Source organism: Leucoraja erinacea, chromosome 9 (assembly GCF_028641065.1).
Source record: "Leucoraja erinacea ecotype New England chromosome 9, Leri_hhj_1, whole genome shotgun sequence".
Classification (NCBI taxonomy): domain Eukaryota; kingdom Metazoa; phylum Chordata; class Chondrichthyes; order Rajiformes; family Rajidae; genus Leucoraja; species Leucoraja erinaceus.
The window spans coordinates 27,291,170-27,306,987 of record NC_073385.1 but is presented as its reverse complement, the minus strand read 5'-3'; the positions used below and the strand labels follow the sequence as shown (position 1 = coordinate 27,306,987).

General features: G+C 43.8%; 1 protein-coding gene across 2 annotated transcripts in view; it reads left to right on the top strand.

The window, feature by feature from the left end:
* Positions 1 to 15,818, top strand: part of LOC129700153 (glycogen phosphorylase, liver form-like) — a 130,368-nt gene that overhangs the window by 8,701 nt on the left and 105,849 nt on the right. For both annotated transcript variants that reach the window (XM_055640390.1, XM_055640391.1), the window contains exon 2: positions 6,294 to 6,395. In XM_055640390.1, the coding sequence (XP_055496365.1) occupies positions 6,294 to 6,395 (102 nt within the window). The remainder of the gene's footprint in view (positions 1 to 6,293; positions 6,396 to 15,818) is intronic.

Here is a 15,818-nt window from a genome sequence, read left to right as displayed (position 1 = left end):
TCCAGATCCCCCGATTGCCTGAGAAATAGAGCGCCCAACAGCCGTCCACGTTCCCGACAACATGATCGGCTAATCAGACAGTAGGCCAGGGACAGGAGCCGTGACGTCCGCGACATAGAGTTCGAGATGACCGCTTCACCGCAACCTGAGCCAGTGAACGATGACGTTGATGCATTCTACATTGATGCCGCGATTGATTCGACGTGTAAATGGGGACAGCTGGGCAGCATTAACAATGTGGACCATTGAGTTCAAACTTGACTCAGAAGCTCAATTTGACATACTGCCGGAGAACTTGTTCAGAAAGACTGGTCTTGCCTTAATGAACACTAATGTAATACTAAGGTTGTACTCTGGACACACCATGAAGCCTGTGGGACGGACAAAGGGGAACGTTAAATTAGGTTAGACGGAATATATTTTCAAATAGTGAGGGGGGATGTGAAACCCATATTTGGGAAGCACGTGAGAAGTTAGGGCTTCTTGTGCAAAATGAGGTGGTTGATGGTGTGAATGCGAGCCCATCATACACTGCGAAAAACATTGAGGAAAACCGTGAGCTTTTCCAAGGGCTGGGAAGGCTAAGAAAACATGTGTATAACATAGCGCAGCATGAAAACGTGCAACATGAGCAAAACCCGCCCTGCACTATCCCGTGGATAAGCTCAGGGATAAGGTCAAAGCCAAATTAGAACGCATGGAAATGTTGGGTCTTAAAGCCCGTGAGCGAACCGACAGATTGGGTGAATTCAATGACTGTTGTTAGCAATCCTAATGGCGAAGTCCGCATATGCCTTGACCCACGTGACCTCAATGCGGCCTTTCGGATCGAGCATTTCCCGATGCCGACGTTCGAGAACATTGTAGCCCACATGACGAAGGCAAAATGGTTCTCGAAATTTGATGCTATTTGAAATTTGAAAAGTTCCCACTGAGCAACGACAGCTCGCGCCTGACCACATTTAATGCTCCTTTTGGGAGATACCGATACCTCGTGCTTCCATTTGGAATCTCATCTGCAAGTGAGATTTGGCAGCGTGCGATGCAGGAAGAGTTCGGTGATTTAGAAGGGGTGGAGATAGTTGTTGACGACATTCTCATTTGGGGTGAGAACGCAACCCAGCATGACACAAGGGTGAAAGTCCTACTTGCGCGTGTGAAACGGTCCGGCCTAAAGCTCAATCCCAGAAAATTGGTAATGCGCTCAAACGAGATTGAATATGTGGGACCCGTCATCTCGCAAGCAGGCGTGTCACCAAGCCCATCTTGTGTCAGTCGTGTGCTACAAATGCAATACCCGACAAACAAGGCTGAAGTGCAAACGTTCTTCGACATACATGGCCAGGTTTATTGCAAACCTTTCGGAGGTCACTGCCCCACTTAGACAGCTAACAGAAAAGGTTGTAGTGGCATTTTGAGCAGACATGCAGTAGACAAGCTAAAGCGTCTTCTCACATCGACACCCATGCTCAAACTGTACGATGTGAAAGCGCCCGTTTCAATTGCCACAGATGCTTCCAACAGCGGATTTGGAGCGGTCCTAATGCAAGACGAGAGGCCTGTTGCCTACGCATCACAGTGTGTGAAGACGGCCAAGCGCAACTATGCGACTATAGAGAAGGAGCTGTGCGCCATATTGTACTTTTGCAGAATGTTTCATGACTTCATTGTCGATCAGCGCACAGTAATCCTTACTGACCACAAGCTATTAGTAGGCTTGCTCGCTAAGCTGCTACACAACCTAAACCCCAGAGTCCAGTGCATGCAAATGCACCTGCTACGGTACGACCTGGAGAGATGGTGGAAGCCGAGACATTAAATGTTTGTCCGCGACGCACTGAGCCGGCAGTCCAGTGCAAGCACGCCTACGGAAAAGCACCTCAAACTGCCGTACATGATACACGCTGTAGAAGCCATCCTACACATGTCAGACCTTGTGTTCAAGGCTGAAACAGAAAAAGGTCAAACCCTAACACTGCTGCGCGAGTACATAAAAAAGGGTTAGCCAAGTAACAGGCGTGATCTGTCCTCGGACTAGGTTCCGTTTCCTGCATACCATGACGAGCTGGTTGAAGTAGACGGATTAGTCTTAGGGAAAACCGAATCGTCGTTCCCCAACGCATGCGCCGGCAGATGCTGAATGCGCTACATGAATTACATCTGGGAGTAGTGAAACTGAAACAACGAGCCCGCAATTTATTTGCGTGGCCAGGAATGAATGCGCAGATCGAGGACACAGTGGGAACTTGCTCGATGTGCCAGGCAACTAGGAAAGCACAAGCAACCAAGCCGCTACAACTGCACTTCATCCCCAGCAGACCGAGGTCTAAAGTTGGGGCAGACATCTTCCATCTGGATGGAATAGACCATTTGCTAGTAGTGGACTATCTTCCAAGTCCCCAGAAATATCGCAACTACCAGACATGACGTCACATTCGGTGATACGAGAGATGAAGGGCATGTTTTCCAGGAATAGCATTCCTGACTTGGTGATGTCAGACAACACAAGACAATTTGACTGTGCTGAGTTTCGCAAGTTCAAGGATGAATGGGAATTTGCCCATGTCACCTCAAGCCCCATATATCCACAGCAATGGGCAGGTGGAGCGCTGTGTGCAAACCATAAAAAAATATGAAGAAAGCCAAACGTGGTGACCGTGACCCGATGTATGCCAACCTCGAATACCACAACACCTTGACGGGACATGCGGTTATGCCCCCTCACAGCTACTGAACAGTAGACTGATAAGAAGCAAATTGCCGTTGCCTTTATCGTTCCTACAGTCCCATCCTGTCCCTCTCATGGGACTGCAACTGGCTGTCCGGCAAGAAAAATAGACAATGAGAAGTCTCCCAGACTCGAGAACAATCACAGCCAGCATCACAAGGTAATGTGATGGTGGAACCTGCTCGCAGCGTGCCAAGCCACACTCACACACAACAGAAATACAACACAGAAGAAGTCGGAAATACAACTCGCACGAGAAGTGGGCAATTGTCAATACCCCCAACTCGATTTATGTAAAATAGTTAGGCAATGATTTTGTGGTATAATGTTCGACGTATAAAGAGCACCACTGTGTTAATTGTGGTACTTTATCCACATTAAATTGATTAAAGGTTAAATTTATTAGCATTGAAGATCGTTTGTATTGTACATGAATTTGTGACCCCAAAGTTGAAGGGGGGGATGTGATATAAATGCTAGTGCCATCTTGAAACATTTATACTCAGCATCAATGTGTAAATGCCAGTGCCCTCTGGAAGCCAGGAGTAGAAGCTGCCAGTTTTGCCTGGGCCTTGTGACTGATGACAAGTGACCTTCGAGTAGTTTCTGTTGGTTGTTGAAATTATGTTGTTCTTGTACTTGTTGTTCTTGTACTTCCGGTGGCGCTGGTGCCAGCAGCCTCCACCTACAGCCCGGTATCTTTTTGTTTTTTTGTTTATTTTGTTATGTTAAAAGTGTATTTTTTTGTGTTTTTATGTGGGGGAAGAGGGCACGGTGCGGGGGTTACCGTCCTTCAGCCGCTTCCTGGTGAGGACGCGACTATTATTCGAGTCGCGTCGCCCCCCCCCCCTCGCCTCCCCCCCCCCCCCCCACAGCGGCCTACCTACCTGGATTGGCGCGGCCTTTCCTGCCGGGATCGACCGGAGCTCCAGCAGCGGCGGGACAGCGCTGGAACATCGCGGGGCTGGCGATGCCTTACCGGGGGTCGCCGTCTGGAGCCCGGAGTGCTGGACTTGCTGCACCGACATCCTGGAGCTGCGGTTTGCAGAGCTCCCAACGCGGGCGGCGCTGATGGACAACGCGGGGTCCTGTGACTCTGCCCGGCTCGGCCAGCGGACTCAGGAGCTGCAGACTCCGGCAGCGGGAGGCGGCTGATCAGAAGGTCCGGGCCGCTGAGGAGGAGGCTGCTCACCGTCGGGGTTCGGCGTCGGCGTTCCACCAGCCCGGCGTGAGGGCCTGAACATCGGGCCACCCGGGGCGGCGACTGCAGGTGCTCGGAAGGCCCCGACTACGGATGGACACGGAGGGGAGGCTGGCTGGACTATGGTGCCGTCCTCACCTGGGTGCCATTTATGTTATGTTGTGTTGTGGACTTTTTGTGTTTGTGCTTTTGTTAAATTTTTAATTCAATTTCAATTTTATTTTTTTTAATATGTTTTATTATTTATTTATTATTTATTTTTATTATTTTTCTTGTGATTTTTTTTTTTTTAACGATACTGCTGTACGGGAAATTCATTTCGTTGTCTCAAAGTGAGGCAACGACAATAAAATTTGAATACAATACAAGAATACAAGAATACAAATTAACTCTTCTTACAAGGTGTCGTCGATGTTGGACGTGTGTTCATTGTGCTAGCCACAACAGGGTCTTACAGTCACCTCCCTGACCAAGGCCCTTCTCCCCAAACAGCTCTCTGAAGAGTCCTGGTGGTTACAAAGTTCTTCCATTTAAGAATGACAGAGGCCACTGTGCTCTTCGGGACCTGCAATGATGCAGAAAGTGTTTTATACCCTTCCCCAGATCTGTGTCTCTACACAATCCTGTCTCGGAGGCCTGCAGACAATTCCTTCGTCTTCATGGCTTGGTTTTTGCTCTGACATGCACTGTCGACTGTGGGACCTTATGTAGACAGGTGTGTGCTTTTCCAAATCATGTCCAATCAATTTAAGTTACCACTGGTGGACTCCAATCAAGTTGTAGAAACATCTGAAGGATAATCAATGTAATCAGGATGAAAAGCTCAATTTTGTGTGTCAATGCAAAGGTTCTGAATACTTATGGGTAAATTGGTTATTGCATGTGAACCAATCAGAGTAGTGTAGCATCATTAACTCCACCTTACTGTACACTTTATATTAACACCCATTTCCTACATTAGGTAGTCATGGAAACAGTAGTGATGAACTAACAACCTACTGTACCACTCTACTATGTTATGATTAAAGATGATTTAAACTTCAGGCCTGTGTTTATTAAGTCATTTAAATGTGATATTTTAGTTACTTTTTTATTACTTTGCAAAAATTTCTAAACATCTGTTTTTGATTCTTCATTCTGGGGTATTGTGTGTAGATAGATGATAAAAAACATGAATTTAGCCCATTTTAAAATAAGGCAGTAACGTACCAAAATGTGGAAAAAGTGCTGGGATCTGAATACTTTCTGAATGCACTGTATTTACTTGCAAAGTCAGTTATTTAAAAGACAATCCCAAGAGGTTTTATAAATCTCCTCTGTTTTTACTAAGGAGAAAGACAGGAGGATGGAGGAACTTGGCTCTGTCAATAGAAGTGTATTGAGAGCAGTCAGTGTTATGGTTGAAGAGGTGCTGAAGGTACTATCGTGTATGAAGGTAGATCAATCTCCAGGGCCTGATCTGATATATCTAAGGGCATTATGGGAAATTAGAGAGGAAATTCCAATATACATGCATTTAGGGCTGATTAGGGATAGTCAGCATGGTTTTGTACGTGGGAGGTGGTGTCTCACACATCTGAAAAGTTTTTTGAAGATGTGACCAAAAAGGTTGACTAAGGCAGAGTTGTAGATGTATATATGGAGTTCAGCATAGCACTCAACATAGTTCCACATGGTAGGCTGTTCTGGTTAGATTGGATGGGATCCAGGGAGACAAAGCTGAATGGATAGAAAATTGGCTTCATGGAAGCAGAGGGTGATGGTGGAAGAATGCCTCTTGGATTGGAGGCTTGTGACTAGTGGTGTGCCTCAGGGTTTGTGCTGGGCCGTTTACTGTTTGTCATCTATATCAATTATTTGGATGTGAATGTACATGGCAAAATCAGCAAGTTTGCATATGATACGAAAGTGGAAGGTTTTGCAGATAGTGAGTAAAATTGTGGCTGGACCTGTTTTATGCCAAATTAATGCGTGATTTATGGATAATTAATGTTTTTTTGTGTTCGCTGAGTCTTGCCTGTGATGCACCTACAAGTAAGATTTCCATTGATATGGGCCTGTGAGGGCAGAGAAATAAGGGGCAGAGACACAGAGAGAGGGGCAAGAGGGAGAGGAGGGTGGGGAGGAGGGGAAGGTTGTTGGGTGGGGGGGGGGGGAGAGAGAGAGAGAGAGAGAGAGGGAAGGGGGGAGAGAGGTGGGGAGCAGGGAGGGGGAGGGTAGGGGGTGTGGAGGAGAGGTGGACAGAGGTACAATGGGCTATATTTGATTCTATAAATAAGCTTGGAAAATTAGCATAAAAATCGTTCTAAATTAGTTTTGCTGTATAATTTGCAAATGATAAATGACTGATAATGTATTTTTCAGCGGATTTACTATTTGTCTCTGGAGTTCTACATGGGTCGTACCTTGCAAAATACGATGATTAATTTAGGTCTGGAAAGTGCATGCGATGAAGCTATGTATCAGGTCAGTAAAAGATTTTGTTTTAAACAAAGAATTTGACAAATGGTATAATATTTGCCGGTTCTTCAAACACTTGCTTTGTGAGAAATTTGCGCAACAGCAATTATGCATATTCACATTTTAATCATTACAGCCTAGGTGTGGCTGCCAAGTTTTATATTGAACAATCAGAGACAGCTGGTGAATGATGTATTTAGCTTTATTCAAATTCTTACTTGCAAAGACAATCTTCAAGCACAAACATTGTGCACAGTATACTATCCATCAAAACACAAGGTAATAAGTTAGACTTGTGTCTACTCTTTGTTATGTGTTGTTTTTTGTTTCCAGGATCATATGCTGATACAGGTTCAGTAAAGCTTTAGATCCTATTTCTAAATAATTTCCCTCATATTCCTTCTGTTTTCCACCAATGAGATGGTATTACATCAATAGTTCAGTCCGAGTCTAACCCATTTCATCCTACTTCATCCAATTGCAGCTGGACTATTGGCTGCCACCTCTCCTCCATTTTTACCTTACTAGTTGTGTAGCAACAAATGAGCTAAGCAGGTACAGAGGAGTATGAAATTGATTGCTCCTAATAGTTTACACAAAGACCCTGTTTGCCACGTGTCTCGAGACAAATGCTGTTTTACTGTCTCAACCTTGACATCTTGTTATTGCTTATTACATAGAAACATAGAAAATAGGTGCAGGAGTAGGCCATTCGGCCCTTCGAGCCTGCACCGCCATTCAATATGATCATGGCTGATCATCCAACTCAGTATCCTATACCTGGCTTCTCTCCATACCCCCTGATCCCTTTAGCCACAAGGACCACATCTAACTCCCTCTTAAATATAGTCAATGAACTGGCCTCAACTACCTTCTGCGGGAGAGAATTCCAGAGATTCACCACTCTCTGTGTGAAAAATGTTTTCCTCATCTCGGTCCTAAAAGATTTCCCCCTTATCCTTAAACTGTGACCCCTTGTTCTGGACTTTCCCAACATCGGGAACAATCTTGCTGCATCTAGCCTGTCCAACCCCTTAAGAATTTTGTAAGTTTCTATAAGATCCCCCCCCCCCCCCCCCCCCCCCCCCCCCCCCCCCCCCCCCCCCCCCACCCCCCCCCCCCCCCCCCCCCCCCCCCCCTCAATCTTCTAAATTCTAGCGAGTACAAACCGAGTCTATCCAGTCTTTCTTTTGTACCTTTGTATAGCTGGATTTTCTGTCCACCTTGAGGTTTTGGAAGCCACTTGGTTTAGAGATAGATCATGGAAACAGGCACTCAGTCGCACTAGTTCTAAGTTATTCCACTTTCAAATGCACTCCCTACACACTCAAGGCAATTTACAGAGGCCAATTGACCTACAAACATGCACGTCTTTGGGATGCAGGAGGAAACCCACACAGTCAGGGAGAACATACAAACCCCACACAGCACCTGAGGTCAGGATCGAACCTGGGTCTCTGGCACTGTGAAGCAGCAGTTCTACCAGCGGTGCCACCCATATATCTTATAGAGAAGCCTTTGTTTCTTATCTGATTACAACCAGATGGTTAGTCTTGTTGTTTCTGTTTTATTACGCCACTGAGGCTTGGGTGTTAGTGAATAAGCTAACTTCCCATTTCATCACAGCTACTTAATGGGGGGTGAGAAAATATTACACAATATCATTGTCCCTGATCTCGGGACCAGTTCTTCCTAAGGTCAATTGATCCCAGAGATTCACTCCTTCAATTAAATTATTACACATCTTGTTGCTTATATTTTAGTTTCTCGTCAAGTCAAGTCAAGTCAAGTTTATTTGTCACATACACATACGAGATGTGCAGTGAAATGAAAGTGGTAATGCTCGCGGTCTTTTGTGCAAAAGACAAACAACAAAACAACCAAACAAATTATAAACACAATCATAACACACATATTCTTTTACATAATAAATAATGCAACGAAAAACGTTCTGTAGAGTTAGTCCCTGGTGAGATAGGCGTTTACAGTCCGAATTGCTTCTGGGAGACCGCATCGTCCGTGGACCTGTTCGGACGGTATGCGAACTGCAACGGGTCCATGTTCCGAGGGAGGAAGGCGCAGATGTGATTCTTCACCAGCCTCTCAAAGCATTTCATGACTACCGAGGTAAGGGCCACCGGACGGTAGTCATTCAGACAGGCTGGGGAGGCATTTTTTGGTACCGGTACAATGATGGATTTTTTGAAGCAGGCAGGGACCCCGGACTTGTCCAGGGAGAGGTTGAATAATGTAGTGAGCACTGGAGCTAGCTGCGTAGCACAGGACTTGAGTACTCGCTCCGAGATGCCATCGGGGCCTGCAGCTTTTCTCATGTTCACCCGTGTCAGTGCCCTCCTCACGTCGTGCTCGGACAGCGAGAATGTGTGCACATTCCTCCCCTCAGCTTCGGTAGCCAGCCCGCTGGCGGTATTGTCGATAGTCGGCAGCCCTGGAGTGGTGCTGCCCCTCTCGAAACGAGAGTAAAAGGGGTTCAGGTCGTCAGCTAGAGAGGTGCCGGCACATGCGGATGAGGAAGGGGTGCTCCGGTAGTTGGTTGCAATCCGTAACCCCTGCCACAGGCTTCTGGTGTCCTGCTGCTCCATCTGTAACTCCATCTTGGCCCTGTACCTTCTCTTTGCGTCCTTCACCGCCCTTCGCAGTCGGTAGGACTCTGCCTTGTAGACGTCCATGTTTCCTGATGCCAGGCCCGAGTTGTAGGCAGCGGTGCGAGCATTCAGGGCCACACGAACAGACCTGTCTAGCCAGGGTTTTTGGTTCGGAAAGGTGCTTGCCCTTACCGTGGGGACGATGTTGTCGGTTACTGTTGCGATGAAGTCCGTGACTGCTTCCGCGAACTCACTGACGTCACTGGAACTTGCTTCGAACATATTCCAGTCGACATCACTCAGTGCATCTTGCAGCATGACCTCTGACTGGTCGGACCAACGCTTTACGTCCCTTGTCTCTACCGCTTCCCGAACTATCCTCTGTTTATACTCCGGCAACAGGAAAATAGCAGCGTGGTCAGATTTTCCTAGGGGAGGGAGTGAAACGGCCTTGTAGCCTTTCCTGAACGGTGTGTAGCAGTGGTCCAAAGTTCTCTCCCCCCTGGTGGCACACGTGATGTGTTGGTAGAAGTTCGGCATGACCTTCTTGAGATTTGATTTATTAAAATCTCCAGCCACTACCATAGCCGCATCCGGGTACTTGTTTTGATGTCGACATAGCACATCGTGTAGGGCCGAAAGTGCCACGTCGGTGTCCGCCTGCGGTGGAATGTAGACAGCTGTGACGATCACTGAGCCGAACTCCTGGGGAAGGTAGAATGGGCGGCATGAGATTGTCAGGTGCTCCAGGCGAGCAAGAACGGGAAAGCATCTGAATATTTCCAGGGTTGCACCAGTTGTTATTGGTCATGAAGCAGACTCCTCCACCCTTGGATTTCCCAGACGCTTCTGTTCTGTCAGCACGGTGGACAGTGAAGGACTCGGTTGGGCAGACTATCTTATTTTAATATTGTCACATGTACCGAGGTAGAGTGAAAAGCTTTTGTTGCGTGATATCCAGTCAGCGGAAAGACTATGCTTGATTACAATGAAGCTATCCACAGTGTACAGATTCAGGGTAAAGTGAATAATATTTAGTGCAAGATGATGTTCAGTAATTTCCAATTAAATTTAGTCTTGCGGTCTGTGATGAGGTAGATGGTAGCTCGGGATTGCCCTCTAGTTGGTGATAGGATAGTTTAGTTGGCTGACTACACCTGGGAAGAAACTGTCCCTGAATCTGGAGGTATGCGGTTCGCACTTCTGTACCTCTTGCCTTACGAGTCAGGGGAGAAGAGGGCGAGACTTGTACTTCATTATGCTGATGGCCTTGCTGAGGCAGTGTGAAGTGTAGATGGAGTCAATGGAAGGGATGTTGTGTGATGGTCTGGGCAGCATGATTGTCTGGGCTGCGTTCACAATTCTCTGTAATTTCTCTTGACATTCTCAGAGAATTTCATAAACCCTGTTGTATGTGGCAACTTTCAATGGTTGGATCAATTGAAAACCCTGTACATTCTTCTCTTACGGAATAGATGTTTCAAACTGTTTCCCACACAAGGACTAAAGAAGTGGAATCTCACTCAAACCTATCCTACCTCTCTTTACTACTCCAGGAGCTTCTTGAAACCAAACTTACTTGGACCTGTACCAATATCGCATGATTCAAAATTATTTTTATTTTGCCAGTAAGGCATTTGGGACTGGTTTGCTGCATTAGAGGTATTTATATACATTGCTGTATAGGTAGTCGTGGGTACACCCAGATAGTCGTGGTACTCATAGCTCGGCAACTGGACAGAGAAAAAAATATGTGGAAAAAAAAAGCTAAAGTCAACGTCAGCACGTGACCTCTGTCACTCCAAGGCTTTCCTACTCATTGCTGGAGAGTCTTTTGGAGCGGGAGTTTGTGTGGAGATGGCATCTAAGAGACAGCAACGAGGGGCAGAGCACAACCCTCCAGAAAACCTGCAATGAAGGTTTTGCCTACCCAGGAGGAGGAGTGGCAGGAGGAGATGACACTGGAGGAGACAGCCCTGCATGAGTGCTCCTGGAGCAGGAGATCAGGGAGGCAGGCAATGTTCCGACCACCACCCCTTGTGCTGTGTCTGACGCAGCATCAGAGGTGGATGCCCCATTGGTGAGGGAAGGATGGAAGAAAGTCAAGCCCCATATCTTCAAGGGAGATCTCTCTCCAGATCCTGCCATCAGCGACACTTCCAGGTGTGCCCACATCCACATACAAGAAGTTGTAGTTTGAATCCACCACAGCTAACAGTACAATTGAATTAAATTTCTTGTGATTAAAGTATTTTGACGCTCCCTTGGCCTGCCCTGCACTGCCCCACATGTGTGCTTAAAGTTCCATCTTTTCTCAAAGCCCAGTGCCACTCTCTTCCACTCGTCTGGTGTACTGGGGCAGTCCATCACATTATCTCCATATACTTTGATAATGGCCTCACAGGTCTCTCGGACAATCTTGCTGATGGTGTTGTGGACAACCAGAAAATTGTAGGAGAGACTCTTATATCACTCCCCTGATGCCAAGTAGAGGAGGGTGATGGTTAGGCGCAGGCCTGGTTCCAGCGCCTTTCTTATATAAGTGTCTTTATTTTCAGCAGTGGCCCCACGTTTGTCTTCAGATTAAACAGGTCAGGTGGTATCCTTGTGAAGTTTCTAAATGCAGAGAAATCCTCTTCATGCTGCACATTAATCAGGTTCCCATACTTGTCCAAGCCTGAATCTTCTTCGAAAGGGGCTTCACCCACTGAGACCTCTTCTTGTGCTTCCTCTTCACCCTTGTCCTTTCCCTTCTGCCTTTATGCTGCAGAAGCAAAAGGGATGCTGCATACAGCACTAGTACTTATTTCCCTGCCCTCCTCCTCACCAGTTCCCTACTTGCACACATGATTTGTAGAATGATTTTAAAAAAAAACCTGGGATGCTTCCTTCAAAGGTGCCAAACAGATCAATTCAATTCTTTATCAACTTACCTTGCTGTGACTAGGCACAACAGAGATTGATGATTGAAGATTCAAGAGGAAAAGACCCATGCTATGACCATGTCATGATAATTTTCAGTCCTTCACGGAAAATATGCTTGCATCAATCTGTCGTGTGTATGGTTAAGCATATATGTTAGCATGCTCCAGGATTTATTGACCCAGGTTGATAATACGCTGAATAATCCAACCACATTTTTGTTTCGAAGTGGAAAGAAATAATAGTAATTGCATTCATTGCAACGTGTAAAAAGAGTTGAGATACTGTATTATAATTTTGCTGCATGTCATTGTGGTATATATCATGTTTTGATTGGTGAATATGTTTAGTTTGTGGCTTTATTTGAAGTAGAAATAATATGAGATTGCTTCATTAAGCATAATTCCGACTTCGTCCGAGCACATTATTGCACGCGTCATGCAAGACATCTTAAATGACCACCTAAACTGTCGTTCGGCAACCTAAAAAGCTGTCTAGGTTGCCCGGCTGGCAACAGTGAAAAAAAGTTAAGTGAGAGCCCTGAATTAAGTTATTTTTAATATGCATGTTCCATTCTTTAAATTTATTTACTATGGTAAATAAATTTGTTTTCTTATTACTTCCTTGATTTGTTGTATGTAATCTTGTTGGGACCTGTCTATTTCAGGACTGCTTTGAGTCGGTTGTCCAAATATATTCAACACCAATTCATCCAACCTGAATGCATATACTTCATTACTGGTTTCATGGAGAAATACGTTCTAACAAAGATAGTTAAGGTCTATCCTAACCCAAAATCTTGGATGAACAGAGAGATTCATTCTTTGCTAAGAACCAGATCGAAGGCTTTCAAGAAAATGACACTGTATTGCAGTAGAATGCTAAAAATGATCTATGTGATGCTGTTGGTGAAGCCAAGAGAGAATCCCAGAACAAATTAGAGTCTTAATTCAATGAAGTGGATGCCAGGTGACTATGGCAAGGTCCGAATACCATAATGAGTGGCGACAAGCTGAAATTGGGGCAGAAGTCAAATGTACTTTTCAAAGAGTAAATTCTCAGAAAATGGATGGAGTCCCTGAAAAACTTCTGGAATCATGCCACTCGACTGGCCAGTCTTCATCAACAACTTTTTCAACCTCCGACTTCAATACGCTACCATCCCTATCTGCTTCAAGAAATTTCCATCATTCCAGTCCCCAATAAAAGTAATGTGATCTGTTTCAGTGGCTCAAACATCGATCATACAGAAACGCATGGAAAGGCTGGTAATGGCCCATATCTATTCCAGTCTTCCAGACAATCTAGACTCCTTGCAATTTGTGTGCAGGAAAAATAGGTCTCGAAATTATGCCAAATCTTTTGTTCAGCACTGGATCACCTTGGTAATAAGAACATAATAGCTCAGCCTTCTACACTTTCATAACAAATAAGCCCATCTCTAAACTCCTGCAGCTGGTTTAGTTAGAGATACAGTATGGAAACAGGTCCTTTGGCCCACCGAGTCCACACTGGCCATCAATCACCCGTTCACGCTAGTTCTATGTTAGTCTACTTTCTCATTACACACTAGGGGCAGTTTACAGAGGCCAAAAAACCAATGAAACTGCATGTCTGAGATTGCTGACCGGCGGACCTCTGTCGGTTAAAATTGGTTTAGCTGAAAAAATCAGAACACACCCGGATATTTACGATGATAATACAAAATATTCAAATAACAAAATACCTTTATATGCAGACGATGTACTACTGTATATCACAAAACCCCAAATCAGTATACCAAACATATTAAATCTAATTGAGGACTTTGGATCTTTCTCGGGATACAGAATAAACTGGAACAAAAGTGAAATTATGTCGATAAAACCGAAAGACTCAACACATCTCTTGAAATTCCCCTTTAAAATAGCCAAAGGAAAATTCAAATATTTGGGAATTGAAATGACTAGAAACTATGTTTAATGCCAATTATAGTCCCTTACTTAAGAAACTAAATAATCTAATCAAATTCTGGAAAACACTCCAGATGTCTTTAATAGGTCGAATAAATGCTATAAAAATGATCTTTTTACCACAAATCCTATATTTATTTCAATCAATACCTATATATCTTCCAAAAAAGTTTTTCAAAAAACTAGACTCGGACATTACAAATTTTATATGGTATTATAAATCCCACAGAATACAAAGAGCGCACCTTAGTAAACCAAAAGTGATAGGTGGCCTAGCGCTCCCTAACTTTATGTACTATAATTGGGCAGTAAATATTAAAAATATGATTCACCTGCTGGCCAACTGCCCAGCAGGTGGACTGGATTGTAATGGAGAGAGAGGACTGCTCTCCGTGTAATACAGGAGCGACTGTCCTCTCACCAATGAATCTGAATAACAAAAATTACAATAAAAATCCAATGATACATAGCACAATTAGAACTTGGAAACAAATAAAACAGAATCTAAAATTAAGAAATCTATCTCTTTTAATGCCAATAGTCAATAATCCGTCGTTTAAACCTTCAATTATAGATAAATCATTTACACAATGGGAAAGAATGGGAATCAAAACGCTCAGAGACTTGTATGAATTGTGAAAATTATTATCATTTCAACAATTACAACTGAAATATAATTTGAAAAATAATCAATATTTTAAATATCTTCAAATCCGTGACTATCTGAAAAAATACACAAAAGACTATCATAACATGCCTCGAGACTTACTGGACGAAGCAATGAAGACAAAGGCTGAATCAGCAAATCTAATATCATACTTATACAACATTATTTTAACAAGAACTAGCTATAAAAATTTCAAAAGAGAGCTGGGATAAACACTTACTATATGTGCATAAATGCTCGTATGACATACTCTAATTCAATTCAAAATATTTCATAGACATATTATTCAAAAAACAAAATAAATAAACTTTTCCTCAATGCCTCACCCACTTGTGATAAATGTCAGTCACAAGAAGCTACCATAGCGCACTCTTGTTTTTTGTATAAAAATCCAAAAATTCTGGAATTAAATATTTGAAATCTTCACAAAATTAATTAAAATAAAACTTGTACCAAAAGCAGAATGGATCATTTTTGGAATATCGGAAGGTAACCCTAAACTAAACGTGCTTCAAAAGAACTTACTTAATTACGGGCTAATAATGGGAAAAAAGCTTATACTCAAATTCTGGAAAAACGCTCCAATACCAACAATAAAAATGTGGATTTCAAACATGTTTGAAACATTACACCTGGAAGAGATGATCCTCCTAGCAGGCAAAGCAGACCACTTCCAAAAGACGTGGTCTGCATTTATGGAACTATTACAAGCATAAGGTGCAATAGTAATTTAAAAAATAAATGGTACCAGGATCTGGTAACGGGGGGGTAAAAAAAACAAAAAAAAAATATGGTTGGTATATCCTTTTTTGCAGAGTTTTGTGTTATAATAGAGCAATTGTTTCTCCTTTTTTTTCTTTTCTTTCTCGGGTCTATTTCCTTTCTTTACTTCCTTCTCTAACTTCTTTTCTAAGGGGTTTTCTTTTCCCAACACTTTCCTGCACCTTCACGACTCTTGCTCACTTTCCTTACTTCTTTTATTTCTACCTTTTTTAAAGCTCGAAAAATGAAGTGGTGCAACAAATGGAATAAGATATATGTGATGTGTATTACTGTAATTTACTGTACTTCTAATTAAAAAAAAAAAATAATTAAAAAATAATTGGTTAAAATCTGTCCTCCAGCCTGATGCTTGTGTGCTCAATCCTCTGCTTTGCTTCCTGTAAGCCCATGACTTAAGTATAGCACTGACTCGATCTTTACGTTCACTGATGATTCTACTGTTAGATGGATCAACAATAACGATGAGAGTGCAAGAAAGATTGAGAACGTCATGCCATGA